At 34.3% G+C, this 21,184-nt stretch overlaps 1 protein-coding gene across 1 annotated transcript in view; it reads left to right on the top strand.

Annotated features, from left to right (window-relative positions):
* The window catches only part of LOC140154544 (epidermal growth factor receptor-like), a 152,693-nt gene that overhangs the window by 106,062 nt on the left and 25,447 nt on the right, over nucleotides 1-21,184 (top strand). The window contains 7 exon segments of the mRNA XM_072177111.1: nucleotides 2-153; nucleotides 3,513-3,730; nucleotides 13,135-13,267; nucleotides 14,391-14,478; nucleotides 15,683-15,988; nucleotides 16,616-16,861; nucleotides 17,768-18,054. Of these exon segments, the coding sequence (XP_072033212.1) occupies nucleotides 2-153; nucleotides 3,513-3,730; nucleotides 13,135-13,267; nucleotides 14,391-14,478; nucleotides 15,683-15,988; nucleotides 16,616-16,861; nucleotides 17,768-18,054 (1,430 nt within the window).

Raw genomic sequence — 21,184 nt, 5'->3', positions numbered from 1 at the left:
GCGCCATGAACCCCTCACAGTAGAAATGTTGGAAGTATTTACAAACGTCAAAGGAATCACTGGCTTCCTCTCCATACAAGGGCATCATGATTCTTTCCGTGATCTCAATATGTTTCGCAATCTAGAAGAAATCAATGGACGGACATTATACGGGTAAGCAAACCAACCAAAATAGTTTCATTGAATGGACACTTGGACAGGTAACACAGAATTACTAAAGTTTGTTCGGCTTATAATTGGCAAAAAATGAGATTCATTGCATAGTGGATTGATAAAGAATGACATGGACACAGTTAGATGAAGCAACCATGCTAGTTGTGTGTTGCATAATGCATGACTTGCTCACACTCATGTGAATTGAGGGGTGTGTTAGTTGGAATTTTATTCACTCGCGTAGTAACAAAAACCAAATAATTTTCGCTAGTTATAAGCTGAACAAATTTGGCTGTTGAGATGGTACCGGTTGCTGGGATATCTTTGCATATTTATTAACTGCTGCCTTCTTGCTGCCCTATGTGCAACCCAACATGAGTAAAAGAGGTAAATTGACCAAATTGAAATATCAATATTAGAATATGATGAAGAAAATTAAATTATTACTCAAAGCGGAATTACTAGTACTCAATATTAGAATATATTACATAAATAAAGAGGCATTTTGATACAGAATTCAATTACTATGTTAGATTTATTGGAAGGTTGAACAATTCCTTCTTATTTTAAAAACTTTTAAGAAAACTTAAAAAACAAGCATCAAATTTATTGTTTACTTTTTTTGTTGCTAAACTGAATAATTGTTTGGACCTCCTTAGAACATGTTCCTATAAACTTGCACCCACATTTATAGGCAATAGTATAATAATAGCCTCTTTTACTGATGCTGGGTCAGATTTTTTAGTTTTTTTATTGTGCCATCAGACTTAGCTTGCTTCCACAAGTCTATGTTTAAACTATTCCATAAAATCTCCGTTTAAATTGAAATAGGTGAGAGTAATGCATTGTAGTGTGTGATATGTGTAACCAGTGCATGTACTGTACAACTCATTTGCCAGCCACCTTTGAATGTTTCAACAACAACAAAACTGTTTAAGCAAATATAAAGAGTACAAACATTGTTGCTCTGCTCAGGTACCAGAGAAAATTAGTAGGCCTTGACAAAAGTTAACATTTTTCACAAAATTTTCATTTTCACTTTTCATTCAGCCTATTTCATTTCATTGTTAGTAATATGAAATCTTTTTTGTTTGTTTGAAGTTTCCTACGCATAAATCGACCTTTCGATAAATCCCATTAGTCTTTGCGGGTAGACCTGAGATGCTGTCATTTAATGTCGCGCTGAGGTGCACATTGTTTTGCGAACATCATTACTGCACAGTGCATATCAATGTGACGTCAAATGAAGACATCTCCGGTCTAACCGCAAAGAATTATGGGATTTACCAAAAGGTCAATTGAATCAATTATGAAAAATGAATGATAATGCTACAAAATGGAAGCTGGTCAACCAGTTCTGTTCATAATGTAAAGAAAGCTTTCATTCTTTCTAAAATGCTTTCAGATTATCAGACTTCATGTTTGTTTGTGTTTACTTAGCTCAAGTAGTTGCTTTATTTGTTGATGTATTGATGGTGTATGTGTTTATCCTTGTTGTAGTAAAAGTAGGTTCTGCACAAATGTATGCAATAGAACATTCATCTTCCATTTACAATTTAGTAAATCATTAGTAGTATTATGACATCATTAAAGACCACTAAAAATTTTTTTCATGAATTATTTATTTGAAAAAGAACTGACAGGTAATTCACACAATTTTATTCACTCCCACCCTGATTACTTATTCAGAATCAGTCAAATACTTTTACATTGCTGTAAAGGTTGTATTGCAGACATCCGAGTACAAAGCTGCCATGCAATGTAATCATTATGCCCTATGGTTTCTCCTAGTTTGTCAAAAGAAACATGTGTATATGGTTATTGACAAGTACAACTTATCTCAAGTGGCAGCTATCTTCCATATAACCTGTGATCTATCGTTTCATTAGTGTTGCCTGAGGATTTAATTAATCGGTTTTAATATTCAGGACTGTTTTTTAATTAAAAAATGTAAAACGTTTAGGAAAATATCAATTTCAAATTTTAAATTCAATTAAAAAGAGAAACTACCAGTTTGCAAACTGACCAATCTCATCATTTATTAACACTCACTTGACATAACATGTACAGTGTGGGTGTGAATAGTATCCAACTTTATTGCACTGGAAGGAAGTGAAGTAGTTTGTTTGTTTGTCTGTCGTGTTTGTTTGTTTGTTTGTTTATTTGTTTGTTTAAATGGTTGCTCTGTGTGGAGACACTTGGGTCATGATGAGACCAGACTCAAACAAAATGCTCAAGCCAGGCTAAAGAGCCTATATTATTATAGGTTCTAGTAAGTGCCTCAAGCATTCTGCTCAAACATTCTGTTCCTTGCATTTGTGTGTGTTGGGGTGTGTTCATCTGTTATCACCCGGGGGGGTCACTCCCATTGTGGCCTGTACACCATCCGCGATAATGAAAATGCGTAAAAGGGTAGTTTTTAGTGGGTAAGCATGATACTGCAGCATGCTTAGCGTTTAGGGTGTCAAAAACATGAAATATTGGAAAAAAGGGTAGCAAAATTGCAATTGCTAATACGCGGAAATGAAATTTAGGGTATGAAATTTGATGCAAGGAATAAAATCCCTGTTTAGGGTGTAAAGACCTGTTTTGGGTATTGTTTTAGCCAAGGGTTAAATCCTTGTTTAGGGTGCTTTTCAAAAGTTGATTATCGTGGATGGTGTACAGGCCACAATGGGAGTGACCCCCCGGGGTCCCACAACTGCGGACTTTTGTATGAATTGAAAATGTGGAAGCACAAAGACCTTGGACATGATGGTTACAAGACCTATTCCAGCTGGCTACATACATATCTTTAGAATGAATTTAGCCAATATGTCCCTATTCGAGATATAATGTCAGATCTGTGCATAAAAGTCCATGGTTTTAATGTGAAATGTCAGTCCTCAGTTGCTTGTGTAATATCCCAGGATCCGCAGTTGTGGTTGATTTCGTGTACATGTAGGCGTTTGTTTTCACTGACAAACGTGGACCCACCTATGAAGTGTGGACCAACAGGAATTGTGGACGTCCACGGTCGTAAGAGAGCAGCAGAGGAGGCTACATGCCAAAATAATGCATATGGGGGTATGTCCCCCATCGTATGTGCAATACCAGGTCCACGATTTGGCGGTGAAATATCATATCTTACCACAGAAGGCCACGCTTTCAATAGTGAAATGTCAAAGTGTAGCGGTCCACGGTTATGCTGTGAACTACATAGGAGGCTCATAGGGTCCATGTTTGTCCTTGAAAACGTGTAGAAGTATGTATGTGTGTGCTTGTACAATGTTTCTTGTTATGCTAAACTAATAGTAGTCTTCAAGCATCTGACATAATCTTTTCTTGCTTACCATTACGTACCATCTTGCCATATTTAGCGTTGAAGGCCTGCCAACATACTCCATATACATATCAAGCTTCTCCCTGCGGGAACTCAGCTTGACTTCGTTGCAACTAATCAAAGACGGGTACATCCTGATCGAGCGCAATCCATTGATGTGCTATGTGGAAGAGAAGATGTGGATTCCGCTGCTGAAAAAAGGTCTTAATAAACAAAGTGTTATTATCGACAATAACAAGCCAGTTCAGGAATGCAGTAAGTAAATGCACGGTGCCATGTTTTGACATGGTGTGTATTCAAAATGTTACCTTGTATTCGAATGTTACATTGTATTCGATACTAACTTGATTTGAATTACTGTTTTCTTTAGCGAAAAGGCATTTTCAGTGTTTCTATCTTCACTGAGATCTCTGGGTCTCGTCAGCTTGCGAAAGATCAGCACAGGTAACGCGAGAGTGATGACCAATGACCTCTTGTGTTACGGCACCAATCCGAACATGTGGGAAACGATATTTGATCACACGTCTCAGGCGATCGAAATATCCGGCAACAAGGATCCACGCATTGCAGTGAGTACCAAGAACAACGCCCTCGTGCTCAAAGATAGATAAAGAATATGGTCCCAGAGGAACGTCCCTTGGTCCCCATCAAAGCTTAATAGTATATATGTACACATAGCTTATACCTTCAAAAAATCCAGTTTACAAAACATCTCAAAATTTCTGTAAATTTCAAAAATCAATATTATTCTGAATTGTTCAAAATTGTGCTTTAGGAATTTTACTTTGATGTTATTGAAACAGGAAGTATGGTTTTAAGGGGGTACTACACCCCTCAATAAATTTGTGTCTATTTTTTCATTTTTCTCAAAAACTAATAACACAGTGGAAACAAAAGTTATGTATATTATAGGGGCAATGAATTCAATTACTACACTGGAATTTCAGTGACCCAAGACAAGCGGTTCGTTATTTATGATAAGAAAAGAGGTACCGCTAGAATGTACCTCATTTCCTATCATATTACCTGAACCGCTTGTCATGAGTTACTGAAATTTCAGTGTAGTAATTGGATTCCTTGCCCCAATAATATACATAACTTTTGTTACCAGTGTGTTATTATTTTTGAGAAAAATGCATAAATAGTCACGAATTTACAACAGGGGTGTAGTACCCCTTAAAGCATACACTGATTACACTCAATGGAATAAAAGTAGTCACAAAATAAAAGTAAGAAAATTAAATTAAATTAAGTTTTGATGGACGATTTTGAAATAAACGAAGGCTGGCATTATCAGTAGGTTTGTAATGACAGTGCAAAAAAGTTTATTTTATCTTCAAAGTGTGCTGCTTTAAATACTGGAAATTATCAGTTTCTAAAGTTTTCAAGTATACCTATAAATGTTTCAAGCATATTAAACCTTACAGTTTTCTTGGCAAGATATGTGTACATTATATACTCAAGGAGCTGGGTCTGTGACACCCTGGATATGTAGCCCTACTCTTCCTTAAACATCCCTTAAATTGCACGATTTTGATTGTTTGTTTCATGTTTGGTTTTATTCATTTTGCATTCTCTTCACCCGACGATCATTTTCATTTCAAACCATTAATTTGCATGGCTGAAGTCTGACCAACAGTGAAATCATTTTGATTTTGTATTTGTATAAAATATCCGCCTGGAAAAAGATATGTCTCCCTCAGCAAGTCAAGTATTATTTTGTTAGTTTAAGAAGTAGATTTTATAATAAAATTAGAAGCCAAAATGAAAGAAAATCTAACTGAAAGTGAAAGAAGTATTTTTGATTTGGATAATTTTTATAGTCCCATTTCTATCCATATCTTTGTGTGTATTAATTTGGTAGGATGGGGGGGAGTAAAAATAAATATAAATATCTTACAAATTATAAGCTCTGTTGGTCAGATTTGCATATTTCCTTTCATGACCTTGCTACTAACCCCCATTTCATCTGAAGACGCTCCATCCATCCATCCATATATCATACAACCATCTGCTCTTGTATAATATCTGCATATCATCATATGTATAATATCTGCATATCACCATATGAAGTCATGCATGCATGGATTAAGCTATCCCATCATGCATCTGTCATACATCCTTACACCCATAATGCATTTTAAGCAGACTACACTACTAGTTCAGTATCATGATGTGGTCAATCACCATTGCATTGTGGTATACTGTATCTTACACTATACACTGTCCTGTCTCGAAGTAAGAAGCAAAATTATAATAAAAATTGACCGATTGTGACATGAATTTTACGCTGCCAAAACATTATTCATCGCACATATATATAATACTGTACTGGCTCTATCATAAATACCAAATTTAATAAATGTATCCTTCAAGAATGTGTGTGTTGCACTCTTATTAATGTTAAACACATTACCTGATTAAAATGACAACTTTTGAGTGGAATTGCTTCATACTTTGAGCTTGACAGTACTTCTACATTTCTACACACCCAACATTTGAAACTCACTAGCACAGTAATTTTCAGTGCATCTATGCACTCTGTTTAATAACATTCATATTCACACACAAGTCTCTTAAATAACATCAGCACATTTCTTATAATCTGAAGCACATTGTACTTAGTTTTACTTAATTTTGATTGTAATATTAGACACTTTCTATCAGTTTCAGCACTTTTTTTCTAAGAATTTTTTTAATTAGGATAGAAATTAGTTTTGTACATTTTAAGTCAATTATGTAGTATTTACATGTAGGTGTGAAATTTTGTATTTGAATGTTGTTTTTATTTTTTGATTTTGATGGTGGAAATAGTTTAAATTTGTCCCTTGATTTAATTTTGTTTTATTTATGTTATGTTTGTTTTTATAATTTTTTATCTATTTAAAAATTCACTAAAACTTTTAAACCTAGTTTCGTTTGATAATTGATATTTTGGTTATGATTTAAAATCTTTTTTTTTTTTTTGTCAAATTTCAAATAATACTTTTCTAAATTAACAAAAACTAAATGACATTGATTATTTTGAAACATTAAATTAACAATTACAATTCTAAATAATAACAAATTAACAAATGGAAGAATGGTGAAATACTTATATGGAAATCACAAATATGGATAAAATAAAATTATACATAATACTTCAAACTAACCAAAATTGATTTTACCAACTAGTAAATAATAACAAGAACTGTCTTTAAAAAAAGACCACCATGGATGAAGATCAAAATAAAGAGAAGCTGAATTTGTAACCTTAACTTAATATACTAGTTGAATAATATATACTATAAATAACATAACACAATTAAGCACTGCACAAATAACACTGTTTTGCTTGTGTCTAAAATTATGTGGTTATTCTACTACACCATATAAAATTGTGTTTCCTGGAAAGATATTAAGGCACAATTTTCCATGTATTAGTTGGGGAAGTCATGTGCATTTCCATAATTGATTAATGGGATCGATTTTGTTTTAAAGAAGCCATATTTGGTAAGATCAAAGGGTGGTAAATGAAGAAAAACACTTTTTCAAACAAACATAAAATAGACAATAAGACCCATCGATATACCAAACGCGTCAAAATTTTCAGCCAAATTTAACACATTGTCTTTTACAACTTAACAAAAATTTCAGGGAAATTTCAAAAATTCAGTCACAGTGAGGGAAAAATTGAGAAAATTTAGGAAAAAATGGTTGATCCATATACCAAAATTGGGCTAGGAAAAGGGGTCATTGATATACCAAATGGATTAAAATGTTTGCGGCACATCCCGTATGGTCATTTGTACCGAGTTATATCAATTAAAAGCTGATTTGACAGAGACCACATAATGATTTTGACACAATCAATACAACCTATATATTTAACCAATTAAAACTGACTCTTAAACTTTATACACACTTACACTATCCTATACAAGCATGCGTTGATGTATATGAAATAATATATAACAAAGCATGACACCAAATAGCTACCATGCAGCAGCAATGGAATGTAGCTGCTGACATCAACAGGTTGTGCAACCTTTGACCTGCGAGATGACCTACCTTTGAACCCTGGTGGATGCTGAATTGATTTGCCCAACCCTACTAACATATGTACCTTGTTTGCAGCCTACTAATCTAATGGTTAATTTATTTCTTGCCAAGTTGAGATAATCGAGGATTCTCAAAGTAAAGACTTTTTGTTTTTCAAATTATTTTTTTATAGAAATACAGATTTTTGAATGTTTTCTTCATATTCAGAACTTGTTTTTTCATTCCAAATTATGATTTCTCAATGACAGAGTTTCAAAAATAATAACAGAAACATTGTTTATTCAACACAAATTTAATTTTTGTTTTCCCCTACAAAATCTGATTTAAATAAAAAGCCCAATTAGAAAATCAGACAGTTTAAATAAATAGATAAAAGACGTACATTTTTCTTCTTTACGTTATTGCAATCATAAGTTACTGTCTGGAAAAAAATTGTCAAACATAAGGATAATATTTACTCCAAAATATTTTGAGAATCCTCACCTCTCTTGCTGCTGAATTCTAACCAATGCTTGATGACCCCTGGTTTGCATGTTGCACTAAAAATAAACACCTCCCTATTGGGGCTTATGGGTGTGACCCCCTGATTACATGCCAATTAAAGGGACCATACTACTCTCTGCTACTGTAAATTCGCTGCCACCAATCATATTCTGGTATTATCTTCACTGCTGCTACAGAATTTGCCGCCAAGGGGAAGCCTGGATCTGAGTCATCCGCCTGCTTCTGTCTCGAGAGAGATTTATTATAAAACATCGCCGCCGCCTAAATATTGCCATTTCTTGCCGGGAAATAGTCACGCCTAATCTTTACTGCCTTCTCTGCTCTATAGGGAACAATCGATTCTGCCAAAAAAATTTGGAATAGACTGCAGCTTAGAAAAGAAAACTGACCTCCACTGGAATATCACTGCACTTGTGAATGACATAATCAATAACCAATTAGTTATCAATTAGTTATCAATATATCTATCAGTTGATTATAAGTGCTATGATGAAATAAATGCTTGTTGCTTCCTAACATTTGCAAAATGTTACCACGGTAGTTTTTGCTTTAACAAGTCACGTCTGAATTAGAAAAAAGTAGCAACTCACCCATTTTTTGACAAAAAATATCAACTTTTTGAAGGATTAATCCAAAGAATGTTGATTAAAGAATGATCAATAAATAGTCACAAGCTGGTAATTCCAAGGGAGGTTATGTTTTTTTTTGGCTATTACAAGAAGATGTGTTTGATATGAGAGGTCAAGATAGGTCAATTGAGGTCAAGGTGGGTCATGGACTTGAAATCGACAAATTGTATTAATATGTTTTATTAATTAAGATGAAATTTAACATTTGATTTTGTTTTTGCATGCTAAGCAGTACTATGCACGAGATATTGATATGAATATGAGATGACATTGTTTCAAAAGTGTTTTGATTATTATCAAAATTATGTGATTCTTCCTTCAGTGATACTCTATCAAAATAAATTCCTTGCCATTTTTTGTGGCACGAATGATAAAATTTCATGGGTTTTTTTAAAGCAACATTTAAGAACAAATTCAACAGAAAGGAACATTTGTCATTTCAAACAAAAATATGACTTGATTACTAGATGCATGAGAAGTAACAAATTTAATGATTTTATTTCTTTAAAAACTTTTTTCCTTACTTTTTACATTTCATTTGATCATTTATTTTTGTGATAGATTTGACAAATAATGTAGCATATCTAGAAGATATGTTTCTTAAAAATTGTCGTCTGCACCACATACTGTCATATCTCAAAAGGCTGCCTTGTGCGATTTTTATTATCATTGTGGTATTTCATATTTTATATTTCGGCATGCTTTCTTTTATGTATGGACATGAGATTGTAGTAATACTTCAAAATAATAAATTAATATAAAAAGTTAACTTTACAGTGTATCTCGTCACAATTAAATAACAATAATAAAAAAAATCACACATGGCAGCCTTTTGCGATATGTGAAGCAGACGACGAATAGTGCTTTCATCTTTTCTTTGCAGTAGCTTTCTCTGTACAAACTTTTGCATAGCAAATAGTACTATCTAGAGCAGGAATGCTTAATTTACTTGTAAGGGGATAGAGAACAAATGTGTTAAATCAGATGCATTTCAGTATGTTAAAAAAAAAAAGATAGTTGTGATTATGGGCACAGCATTTTTTTTCCAGTAACAGCTTCATGTTTTCAGAAAATAATGACAACTTTCTTAAGGAAAATTGTCTGATTTCAACAGAAAGTTCTCTATGTTTTTGCATATGTAAATTGTGGAATCATTGGTGATATTGCCATTGCAGCTTTAATGGAATTGGGGCAACAATATATTGCAAATGCTTTGTAATGTTTAACAGGTCTATTGAAGAGAGTGTGTATGTGAGGGAGTGTGTCATTTACAGTGCACAGCGATATGTTTCCATTCTGAAATATTTACGCCCTCTTATCCGAGACTTTTACGCACAATACCGATAAAAAAAGTGGTTTATTTTAGCGAAACTGGAGCACATTTTATCGTTGTTTGGATGTCACACAGAACAATTTACTTCCATTTATAATGAAATTAAGTAATTCTTGGCCAAACTGAAGTTTGGCCAAGAATTACTTAATTTGATTATAGTTGCGAATATTCATGAATGGGATTTCCCCCGATGACCATTTCATTGTGAGCATAAAAAGTTCCAAATATGGCTAGTGGAATGAAATGTTGGCTAAAATAACAAAACACTACATCATTCTTATGACATCATCAAGATTACTGGATGACGATTGGCTGACAACGTTTTGAGGCGTATGTAAGTTTCTTTTAGCGGTGCTGATTTTCTGTACGGATATATATCGCTGTGCAGGGGTGTGTGTTTATTTATGTATGACAAGTTATTTGATTATTATGTCTATCACAAGCAAAGCTCTTTGATTGGTTCAGAAGACTCCATGTTGGCATTTGAACTCGTCACAAATTTCAAATGATTTGTGGTGCTATGCATGCATTACATGGAGTTTTGGTCTCACAATATTACATGTGTACTCAGTATAAGTTACTGCCAGCCAACAGAAGTTCTGTGAATTAAGAAACAAATACTTTGCTTGGGATAACAATGTGTTTATGATGTAAATACATGATCAGTGTGATCATGTTTATGATGAATACGGGTTGAAGCATTAGAATATAGCGTGTATAGAAAAATGATGCCAATATATGTTATTCATCAGTGTATTCAGTCAAGACATATCACATGATTTGGTTTGCTAGTCCAGTATCCTATATAGTGCCAAGTAACAAATAAAACAAGTGTGTCCTAAACAGTTAGCAATACAATGCAACATGTGAGCCTGTAAACTGGAATTTGCCTGGGGAATTTGTCAGCAGGTCTTATGGAACTGCTTGTTTTTTAACCCCAAACATCCAGTGACCCAAAAATTTGGAAAGTGGGAAAAGACAGAAGATATCTTACACTTCCCACAATGCATTTCTTCCCTGTACTGATTTGCTATTCAGTGCAACATGGGTCGATAATGACAAAAATACCTCAATTAATAGAGCTCATCCATATCTTGCAATTGAGGTATTTCTCGTTACTGTTGACCCACGTTGCACTGAATAGTAAATCAGTACAGGGAAGAAATGCATTGTGGGATATGTAGCTGATATCTTCTGAGGGAAAGTTTCAACAAGGAGAATCTAATATATATTCTTCCTATTTTCATCTGTAATACTGGTGCAGAAACAATAATATGACATGAATGAATACATTAGGTGAAGAAACTTGGCATATAGGAATTCATTGCCCCATCTACATCCTTACTTAAAACAATATATTCCATATAAGATTCGGCAACGTATTCCCCATGAGAAAATAACATGGGCATTTCACACATGTAAACAGTTTTCATACATTGTTGATATAGCTATTGTTTTCAATTATTCTAACAATTTCATTGTCATAAATGACCAAATTCAAAATATGTCAATTTGATTCATAAATGTTCATAAACATTTGCCCCATCAATATTCATGATGATATAACCTTATTGTTTTCAATTGTACCTCAAAACATTTTCATTGTCATAAATTGACCAAATTCAAAATATGTCAATTTTGATCCATTCATAAATATTTAATATGCATATATTCAAATATGTCACATATTTCAAACATGAAACTTTATTTACATATGATTCAAAACATACCATACATTGTAAGAACACATCAAAATAATGTTTTATAGTGTGTTCATTTTCAAAATGTCAAGATTTCACCTGTCATTTGTAGGTAGATGTGTGAGTGTGACATTTTATTTATTACATGTGTAGATGCAATAACATGGATTTTGACCTAGTCCCCATAAAATGTGTGATTATTTCATATGCAGTCATGTGACAAGAGTTAGGGGACAAGGGCAACATCCAGGTTCCTGCTTTGTAGATAGCTTGATGAGATATAGTATTGTAATCAATGTTGGAAATAAGCATTGGGCTATTCCAGTTGAAATCCACATACCCCCTGTGGAAGTCGTGATCTTAATCTTCCACACAGGGGGTGTGAATTTTAAATGAACCACCCATTCAGTGTCGTCTGCTCCAAAATGGGCTATTCCAATTGTAATCCATACACCCCCTATGGAAGACATGATCTTAATCTTCTACACAGGGGGTGTGAATTTTAAATGGAGCTACCCATTCAATGCCGTCTGCTCCAAATTGGGCTATTCCAGTTGAAATCCATACACCTATGGAAGACATGACCTTAATCTTCTACAGAGGGAGTGTGAATTTCAAATGGGGTTACCTGAGTGATTCCATTTGATATCTGCACCCCTTGTGTGGGAGAGCAAGGTCATGTCTTCCATAAGGGGTGTATGGATTTCGACCGAAATAGACCAATATATGGGCCCTCGTCAGTTTTGAGGCATTTGGCTTGTATTGCCAACACTGATTACAATGAATAATGTTGAAGAAGTTGTGTTGCCACACATTTTCAGAGCTTTAATTATTTTGTTTCTGGCTTTTGGAAATTGGGAATCGTATGAAAGCTTGCAATATGAATCAATTTGATTGCCAGGATTGCTGACTAGGCATTTGTTAGTTTTATTTATAATCTGGAAAGTTCACAGTATTTTGGCTGAACATACTCAAATGAATTACAAACAGGACAAATATTTTAGAATTTTAATATAAAAATCAAATATGAGAGGAAAATGTGACTAGATTTTCCGGGTTTTAGGTTGGTCGGAAAAGGGCAATACAACTGTTTTTTTTGGCTCTATGCTTCATTGGCATACAACCTTCCTTATTAGACCTAATCCTCTTACAAACCCAATGATTTCCATTTTATTGTTTACACTCAGTGTTATGTAAAACATTTGCAGGGAAATTTGGCATACATGTACACACATGATCAATTAGGGTTTTATAAAGTTGAATTCAATTTTTTTAAAAAAAAAAAAAAAAACCAGCAGTTTCATTTTCCAGTTATTGATTAAATCTAGAAGTGGCAACACAATTTCTGAAACTTAACCCATTTAATTAACAATTTATTATCAACAGAATTTTTGAATAAATTTTTAATTTATTAACATGATTTTGGATGTGCGTTTTATCCCTGAATAACAGTTGAAGCTGGACAGGTTTGTCATGAACAATGTCAAGATGTTGGTTGTTGGGGCCCTGGTGCAGACCAGTGTGCTGAATGTAGGAATGCCATCATTGGAGACACCTGTATTGAAGACTGTGACATCAATGGCGGGTAAGTGGAAACAGGGTGGAATAAAGCAGGGATCTAAGTTCTCTGTTTTTTACAGATTTTTAGCAGTATTTCTCTGCTGTCCAACCTTGAATATTGAATAACAAGTAGTTTGATGTCTGTCTATAACTTCTTTTTTCCCAAATTTTGTATAAAAAAAAGGAATATCAGATCGGATATCTATCCAATGGACAAAGGTCATTTTGGTTCAGCTCCAATTTTGTTATTAAGAGGTGGGGTATGAACGTTTGGACAGTATTTATTGTGGGACATTAGAGCACATCAGACATATCGAATTAAATTCTGAATACGAAGAATGTTCTTCTGATATCAAATAATTTTGATTTTTTGAAACTCGCAATGTAATAATAATAATAATATACGGCGCTTACTATAGCGCAATACCAAACATGTTCATTGCGCTTTACAAAATAAGAACTTATACACTACATGGTCTTATGCAACAAGCAATATTAAAAACTACACACAAAAAACAACAGATTAATACACATTTTATGGCAAATGATTAAAAATTGATATTTAACAGTACTTGAAGTAAACTTTATAAATCTGATGATTTATACTTAAAATGTATGTAGGTGGGATGAAAAGCCGATGATCAATTGAAAATTTTGACCTTTCGTATTAAAGATATGGAATTTTTTTTTCCCAAAACACCAACAAAAATTAGGTCTTTTGGGAAAAAAATCCATATCTTCAATATGAAAGGTCTAAATTTTCAATTGATCGTCAGCTTTTCCTCCCAGCTACATACAGTTTCAGAATATGTCATTAGATTTATAAAATTTACTTCGAGGACTGTTATATATAAAAAATGTGAAAAATATCCAATTTTAATAATTTGTCATAAAATTTGTATTATATCGTGAATTTCAAAAAGTGAAAATTATTTGATATCAGAAAGACATTTTTTGTATTCAGAATGCAATTCGATATGTCTGATGTGCTCTCATTTCCCACAAAAAATACTGTCAAAACGCTCAGCGCTCATTCCAGATCCCTTAAATCAAAATAACTACCATTCTTTTGAATGTCGTACAGATGTTATGTAAAACTTATATTGAATAAAATAAACTAAAATGTATCATAATTTTGTTGTTTATAGACAATACGTGTTGAGTGAGGCTACTGCAGATAAACACAAGATTTGTGAAAACTGTGATCCAGAATGTGACGGCCGATGTCTTGGACCTGTAAGTTGTACTTATATGTTAGCTGTCAAGGGGTTAGTGTGAGAAGATTGCATCAGCAATAGCTGCCACATGTTATATTTTGGATGAATATAGAGCAGCTATTACACTGATCCCTTTGATATAGATGAGTTGACTTCTGACGCGTCAATGCCTGGCAGTATCTTACGCATCATCACAATTTCCATTGTTTTTGCCTGGTAGTATCTTGCGGCGCATCATATTTTGTTCAGGACTCATGTTTTTTAAAACTCCTGCCACATCACAATAAGGCTATGGAACAGTTTATTGGTTGCATGGGGTTCACCCAAGCATATCGATATACCAGTCCCTTGCCTTTGTTGATAAACATTGAGGTCAACTCATCTATATAGCTATGTAATCAAGTACCTTATTTATACTTCGCAACTCTCATTATGAGGCTGACATTGACCCTAACACCCCATGGGTTTTGTTATTTTAAAGGGGAAAAAAGAAATGAAAAAAGGAGAGAAGATGAACAAAGAAGTCACTTGGTACTCACAGGAATCAAACCTTAGATAGACCCCTCACGTGCCAAGCACATGATCACCGACCAGTAGCCACAGGGGTTTCGCTGGCCAGTGATTCCATGTGTATATATGATGCATGCATGCGCAGTGGTTTTCCTTTGAAAGATAAAATTTATGGGCGTTAGGATTAAATGTACCTCTGGCATGCATCGGCAAGGACGTAAACTCGAACGATAATCTGCATCTCTAGCTTCAGCAAGGTATTACGCATGCAGTGCTTTGCGTGTACATTTTTGGCACAAAAAATTGCACCCAGAATGCAAGTAACCACACACCTTCATGAGCAACATAAACATGGCGGAGTTAGTACTCTTTGATTCTACTACACTTGGTAGAATACATTCACTGAAGACTGCCCCTTGTGAACAGTGAACAAGCACACCCTGCCTATCTGCTATAATGTATAAGTTTTTGGTGGCCCTGAAAAGAGCTGTTCATTGAAGACTGCCCTTTGTCAATAGAAAGTAAATAAGTGATGGCTCTGAAAAGAGCAGTTCACTGAAGAGAACAAGCAGACCTCATCTATCTACTAATATAAGAAAGGTTTGGTTGACAGCGAACCCGCTAAATATTACTTATTGTATGAGCTCCCATCGTAAAAGGCCTATCCAACAAATCATTTGTTTAACTTATATATTTATATTTATATCATACAGGGTCCTTCTAACTGCACTAAATGTAGGAATGTCAAAGATGGTCCATACTGCAGACCAGAATGCCCGGTAATGAAGTATCCTTCTCCCAAAGACAACACATGTCAGCCATGTCACGAGAACTGCGTTGGTGGATGCACCGGGCCTAATAACATTGTAGGTGACAAAGGCTGCGTCTCCTGTGAGCAAGTCAGAGTAGATACTGATGGGACTATTCTGGAATGTATGACACCAGAAATGGAATGTGCTTCCACTGAATGGTGGGACAGATACACAGAGAGGTCTAATGATCCACTGGCTGGGTATACAGTAAGTCAAATACTTTGGTTGTTGTTGTTGTTGTTGTTGTTGTTGTTGTTGTTGTTGTTGTTGTTGTTGTTGTTATACAGTAAGTCAAATACTTTGGTTGTTGTTGTTGTTGTTGTTGTTGTTGTTGTTGTTGTTGTTGTTGTTGTTTAGAGTGAAATTAGCATTGGTTCAGTTCTTAGATAACTCTTGATATTTTGTGAAAATATCTCAAAGCTTGTGACTTTTTATGTTGAAGCCTATGGTTAGCACACAGGGGCATTAAGGATAATGTTGAAAGAGATAACTAATATTTTACCACTTTAACCTTCATCATTGTTGAACAGTATTTTCAGTGTTTTAGCTTATTTCAATGCTTTTTATTTCACTTTTCAGTGTTTTTTAGCTATTTCTTCATCAGTATTTCAGAAAAATGGCTCACAAATGGACTTTTGATAGCTGTTTATTGTTTTATATTGAGACTAGTTTTATCTGATTTTCACATGGTTTGTGCAAAATTTGGCACAAACATAAAAAGTCTTATATTTTAAGTCAAAGAGAGTTCCAAAGCAAAATATGACCATTATTATTATATTTTCACCGTTGCATCTCTGAACGATATTTCTTTCTTTATTTTGTTCATTTCTTTAGGTTTGTCAACATTGTCATGAACAGTGTGAAGGTTGTGATGGCAAAGGTTCTTCAAAGTGCTTGCAGTGCCTCAATTACCAGCTCAACAACGAGTGCGTGGACAACTGCGGACCCAACCGATTGCCAGACCAGGAAGGGATCTGCCAGGACTGTCATGCGCAGTGTCAGAGTGGTTGCACCAATGGTACAACAGAATATGACTGCAAATCTTGTCGCAATTTCAAGGTTCTGGTAGACGATGACTTGGTGAGTTAAGATGCTGGTTGACTGGTGATTCCTTAAACTATACAGGGTGTCCCAGAAAAAATTACAGAGGGAATGAATTTTAACGTAAGTCGGGAAATAGACACCGGAATCAAAAAATTAAAAATGTAGCTTGTTGCATTCCAAGTTTGATAAAAAGGCGCTTTTTTCATACTCGCTTACCCCTTCCGAAAGTTTGTGTATCTCATTAAATTTACTCCTCATTATCTATTCTATGATCCGTTATGTTATAAAATTCATGCTTTCATTGAAGATGAACAACAGTTTTTTCTGGGACACCTTGTACATTTGGATTTTTGCAATATGTAACTTATTTTGCATGAATGTATCACATAAGGCATAATGTGACCTAAATTTACAGTGTTGTGAATTGTGGGCCATATTTGCAACAAAGATGTTATCAATTAAAGTGAACCCTTGTAATTGTAGGAGACATCATGGAAAGATCAAAGTGGCTACCATTTACAAAATCAAAACTTGAAGCTGAATTCTTTGAATGACCCCTCATCTGTGCAAGATGATAGTGTTGTGTGATGTTTCTTAGTGACAACTGAAAAGCATAGTGTTCATACCATACCAGAGTCAAGAATCTATTTGTGTGTGACTTTCGTTGTGAACTATAAAGGTCAAATTCCTATATACCTGTGTCCTACTCCTAACAACACCATTATGACAGGATCACATGCCGGATGTTCTTAAAATATGTCGCACAAAAAAGCTGAAGGTGGACAGAACATGCACAGAATCCATTCCCCAGATCTGGGGGAAAGCCCAACATATAGTTTGCCCAGAAGTTTGTCAGTCGTCAATCTCACACATTGACCGACTGAGGGTTATCGGTCTATAATTTATAATTCACACGTAATTCTGTTTTGTTTCTCACAACAGAGCTTTTGTGCTAACGAGTGCCCAGTGGAGCACCCATTTGTACAGAATTCCTACAACTGTGTGGCCAATTGCTCTGCTATGCATTTTGCTGATAACAAGAACCGCTGTACACCATGTCACACTGAATGCAAGAGTGGCTGTGTAGATGATTTCCGCACAGGTTGTTTTGAGTGCGCCCACGTAAAATATGAGAACGAGTGTCGCTTTAAGTGCCCGCCACAATACTTGGTGGATACCAACGACGTGTGCATGAAGGATCCCAAATATGCTGCTGTTACAGAGTCACCGTAAGTGATATTTTTGAATGATTTTTTTAAGACTGTAGTACAAGTACTCAAGTGGCAAGATTGTAGCTCTATTACATATGGTCCAATATTTTGAACAATTTTGGAGGTATTCAGTTGAACTAATTCACAATTTGATATATCCAGTGGCTTCTTGTATGAACTCTCTGAACACTGGTGCCGACTGCAGACGTTTAAAAAAGACTTGGGTATGGATCAACTGATAATTATACAATTTGAAAAAAAGGTGGGAGAAGTTTTTGAACTAGAGGCTTTGATTTCAAGGTGATTTAGAGTTTCTTAAAACAATTTTACACTTGAGAACTTGTTCTATAGGAGTCTACATATTCACATATTCCATTTGATTTGATTTGAATGCCATTTGCATCCTCAAATCTGAATCCATTTTTTCATTTTTTTTCATTTTACTTTTAAACAAATGTAGCATTTGACAAAACAAGTTGAATGGGGTTAGAACTAATGAACTCATTGCCAGTTAGAACTAAGTAAAGGATTAGATGTAGCTATGTTTCATTAGGCAAAACAAGGATTATTATTTTTTTAATCCAAAAAAAGTAGTGCTGTATTTTTCTGGAATAGAGAGTAGTGATGTTACACATAAACAACTTGTACCATCGTAATGAAAATGTGATGAAATGTTGTTATGCCATGAATTGTTGCGGCTGACGTCAATGTGTCCAACAATGCATCACTGACAACACATTTGATGCGTGCATTTATGTCAAATATTGCTTTTTGCTATTGTTACCACGCCCAATTTAATTACAGTAACTTACTATGCAGACAAAGCATTTTCTATGACCACATTTCTATTTGCATATAGTTTCAGATTTATTCCATTTAAAACAATGAGGTAAAATAGTTCAAAAGTGGGATTATAGGCCTGTTCATCACAACAGTCACTAGTCTCGGAACTAGTTAGACTAAAAAATAACCTACTGTTAGTCCAGAGTGGCTGTTCAGATGACAGTCTCAACCACTAGCGCAGAGTTAGCGATAGAATCATGACTAAATCCTGCATAATTCAGCTGGACTTGTATTACCTCATACAGAACAGGACAAATATCCCACTCACGGCCAAGTGCGATGTAGCATTCACACAATATACAGGCTCTTGGTTAACTCTTGGTTAGTGTTTCAAGACTAGTTACTGCTAATATTTTAGGCTTAAACCAGGCTTTAGATTTGAGGTTAGCTGTAACCATAAAACAGTTCTGACAGCCAAAAGTTTAACCTCAAGGCTAGTCTCATGGTTAGCGACCAAGCCGACCATCTGTCTAAATGCACCTAATATTGTCCAAGCTAAATTGTGTTATTGATAACATTGATTAGGGATCATATACAATTTCATTGTTTTTGGAAATTATTTTTTTTAAAAGCTTCCCCTGCTGTGAATTTAATAATCTGATATCTTGAGGAAAGAAAAAATAAAGTGACCTCATCATGATAACTTGTTTTGTCTGGGCTACATGGCATCTCTCTAGCCAGAAGTGGGCAATGGACAAGTTTATGGCTCAAGCCCATAACTGTAAATCAGGGTGAACTGATAAATAATCAAATCAAAAGAGTTCACATAAACGGCTGACAGACGGGTAAATGTTAGGCTAAATAAGCAATGTCTCAAAGTGCCAGCGTAGTTTTGTTTTTCTTTGCACATTCATTATTCATTTTTTGTTTCTTTTTTTGTTTTAAATTTTTTTTTTGAGAAATACTTTTGAACACAATGACATCTTAATTCAAAATTAAGTTTAAAACAGAGTCTTAAAAATGCATTCTGCATTCGTTTTTGAAACTGTCAAGCACTTTGAGACATAGAAAGTAAACATTTTCAGAAACATAGTCAATAATACCAGGCTATTATTACTTGTCCATTCAACTTGTGACTAGAGAGAAATAGGGCTGTCAATTTTTGTATTAACTCTCCACACGGGTGTTGACTGCAGAAGACAAGTTTCAAATATTTTTAAAAATTGAAAAAATTCAGAATTGTAAATATTTATAACAATATTTGGAATCAGCATGAAAAATGCATTAAAATGAGTACAAACAAGCCTAGTATTGGTTCAGTGGTTTTGAGATAGCTCTTGATATAAATTACGAGAAAATATCTCAAAACTTGGGGCTTTTATTTTGATATCTATGACCAGCTCGCAGAGCATTAAAGTAAGTAAACTTGTAATGCAAAGAATACAGCTCTATAATCAAGTCGATACACCTCTAGTTGTTGTGCAATAGTAAATGGAGCGTTACAAGAAATTGACAGCCTTTTTTATTTATTATTAAATTGATTAGTCATGCAGATACTAGAACAGAATAATGCACTATAACATAACTGCACAGCATATCAATATTTTCTAATCAGATTTTGTTTTTGATGAGAGCACAGTGTGGTTTGTCACTTGGAAACAAATATGAGCACATTTGATTGTATTGTGTTTCATGCACAATAATTCATATATATATATCAGTTGGTTTCTGGAAACGTTAACCTACCTTACATGTTTGAAAAAGAAAGGAAATAAATATGGAAAAAGTTGTTTAGGCATTAAGGGATCTAGAATGAGCGTTTATGGCATTTCAACAGTATTTTTTGTGGGACATGAGAGCACCTCAGGCGTGTCGAATTGCATTCTGAATCTGAAGCATGTCTTTCTGATATCAAATAATTTTCATTTTTGAAATTCACGATATAATACAAATTTTATGACAAATTATTAAAATTTGATATTTTTCAAATGTTTGATATATAACAATCCTCGAAGTAAATTTTATAAATCTAATGACATATTCTTAAAGTGTATGTAGCTGGGAGGAAAAGCCGACGATCAATTGAAAATTTTGACCATTCATATTGAAGATATGGATTTTTCCCCAAAAAGACCTAATTTTTTTTGGTGTTTTGGAAAAAAAAATCCCTATCTTCAATACGAAAGGTCAATATTTTCAATTGATCGTTGGCTTTTCATCCCACCTACATACACATTAAGTATAAATCATCAGATTTATAAAGTTTACTTCAGTACTGTTAAATATCAAAAATATCAATTTTAATGATTTGCCATAAAATGTGTATTACATTGCAATTTCAAAAATCAAAATTATTTGATGTCAG

This window comes from Amphiura filiformis, chromosome 6, assembly GCF_039555335.1.
Source record: "Amphiura filiformis chromosome 6, Afil_fr2py, whole genome shotgun sequence".
Taxonomy (NCBI): Eukaryota; Metazoa; Echinodermata; class Ophiuroidea; order Amphilepidida; family Amphiuridae; genus Amphiura; species Amphiura filiformis.
Note: the sequence above shows the minus strand (reverse complement) of the source record. Positions and strands in the feature narration are given on the sequence as shown.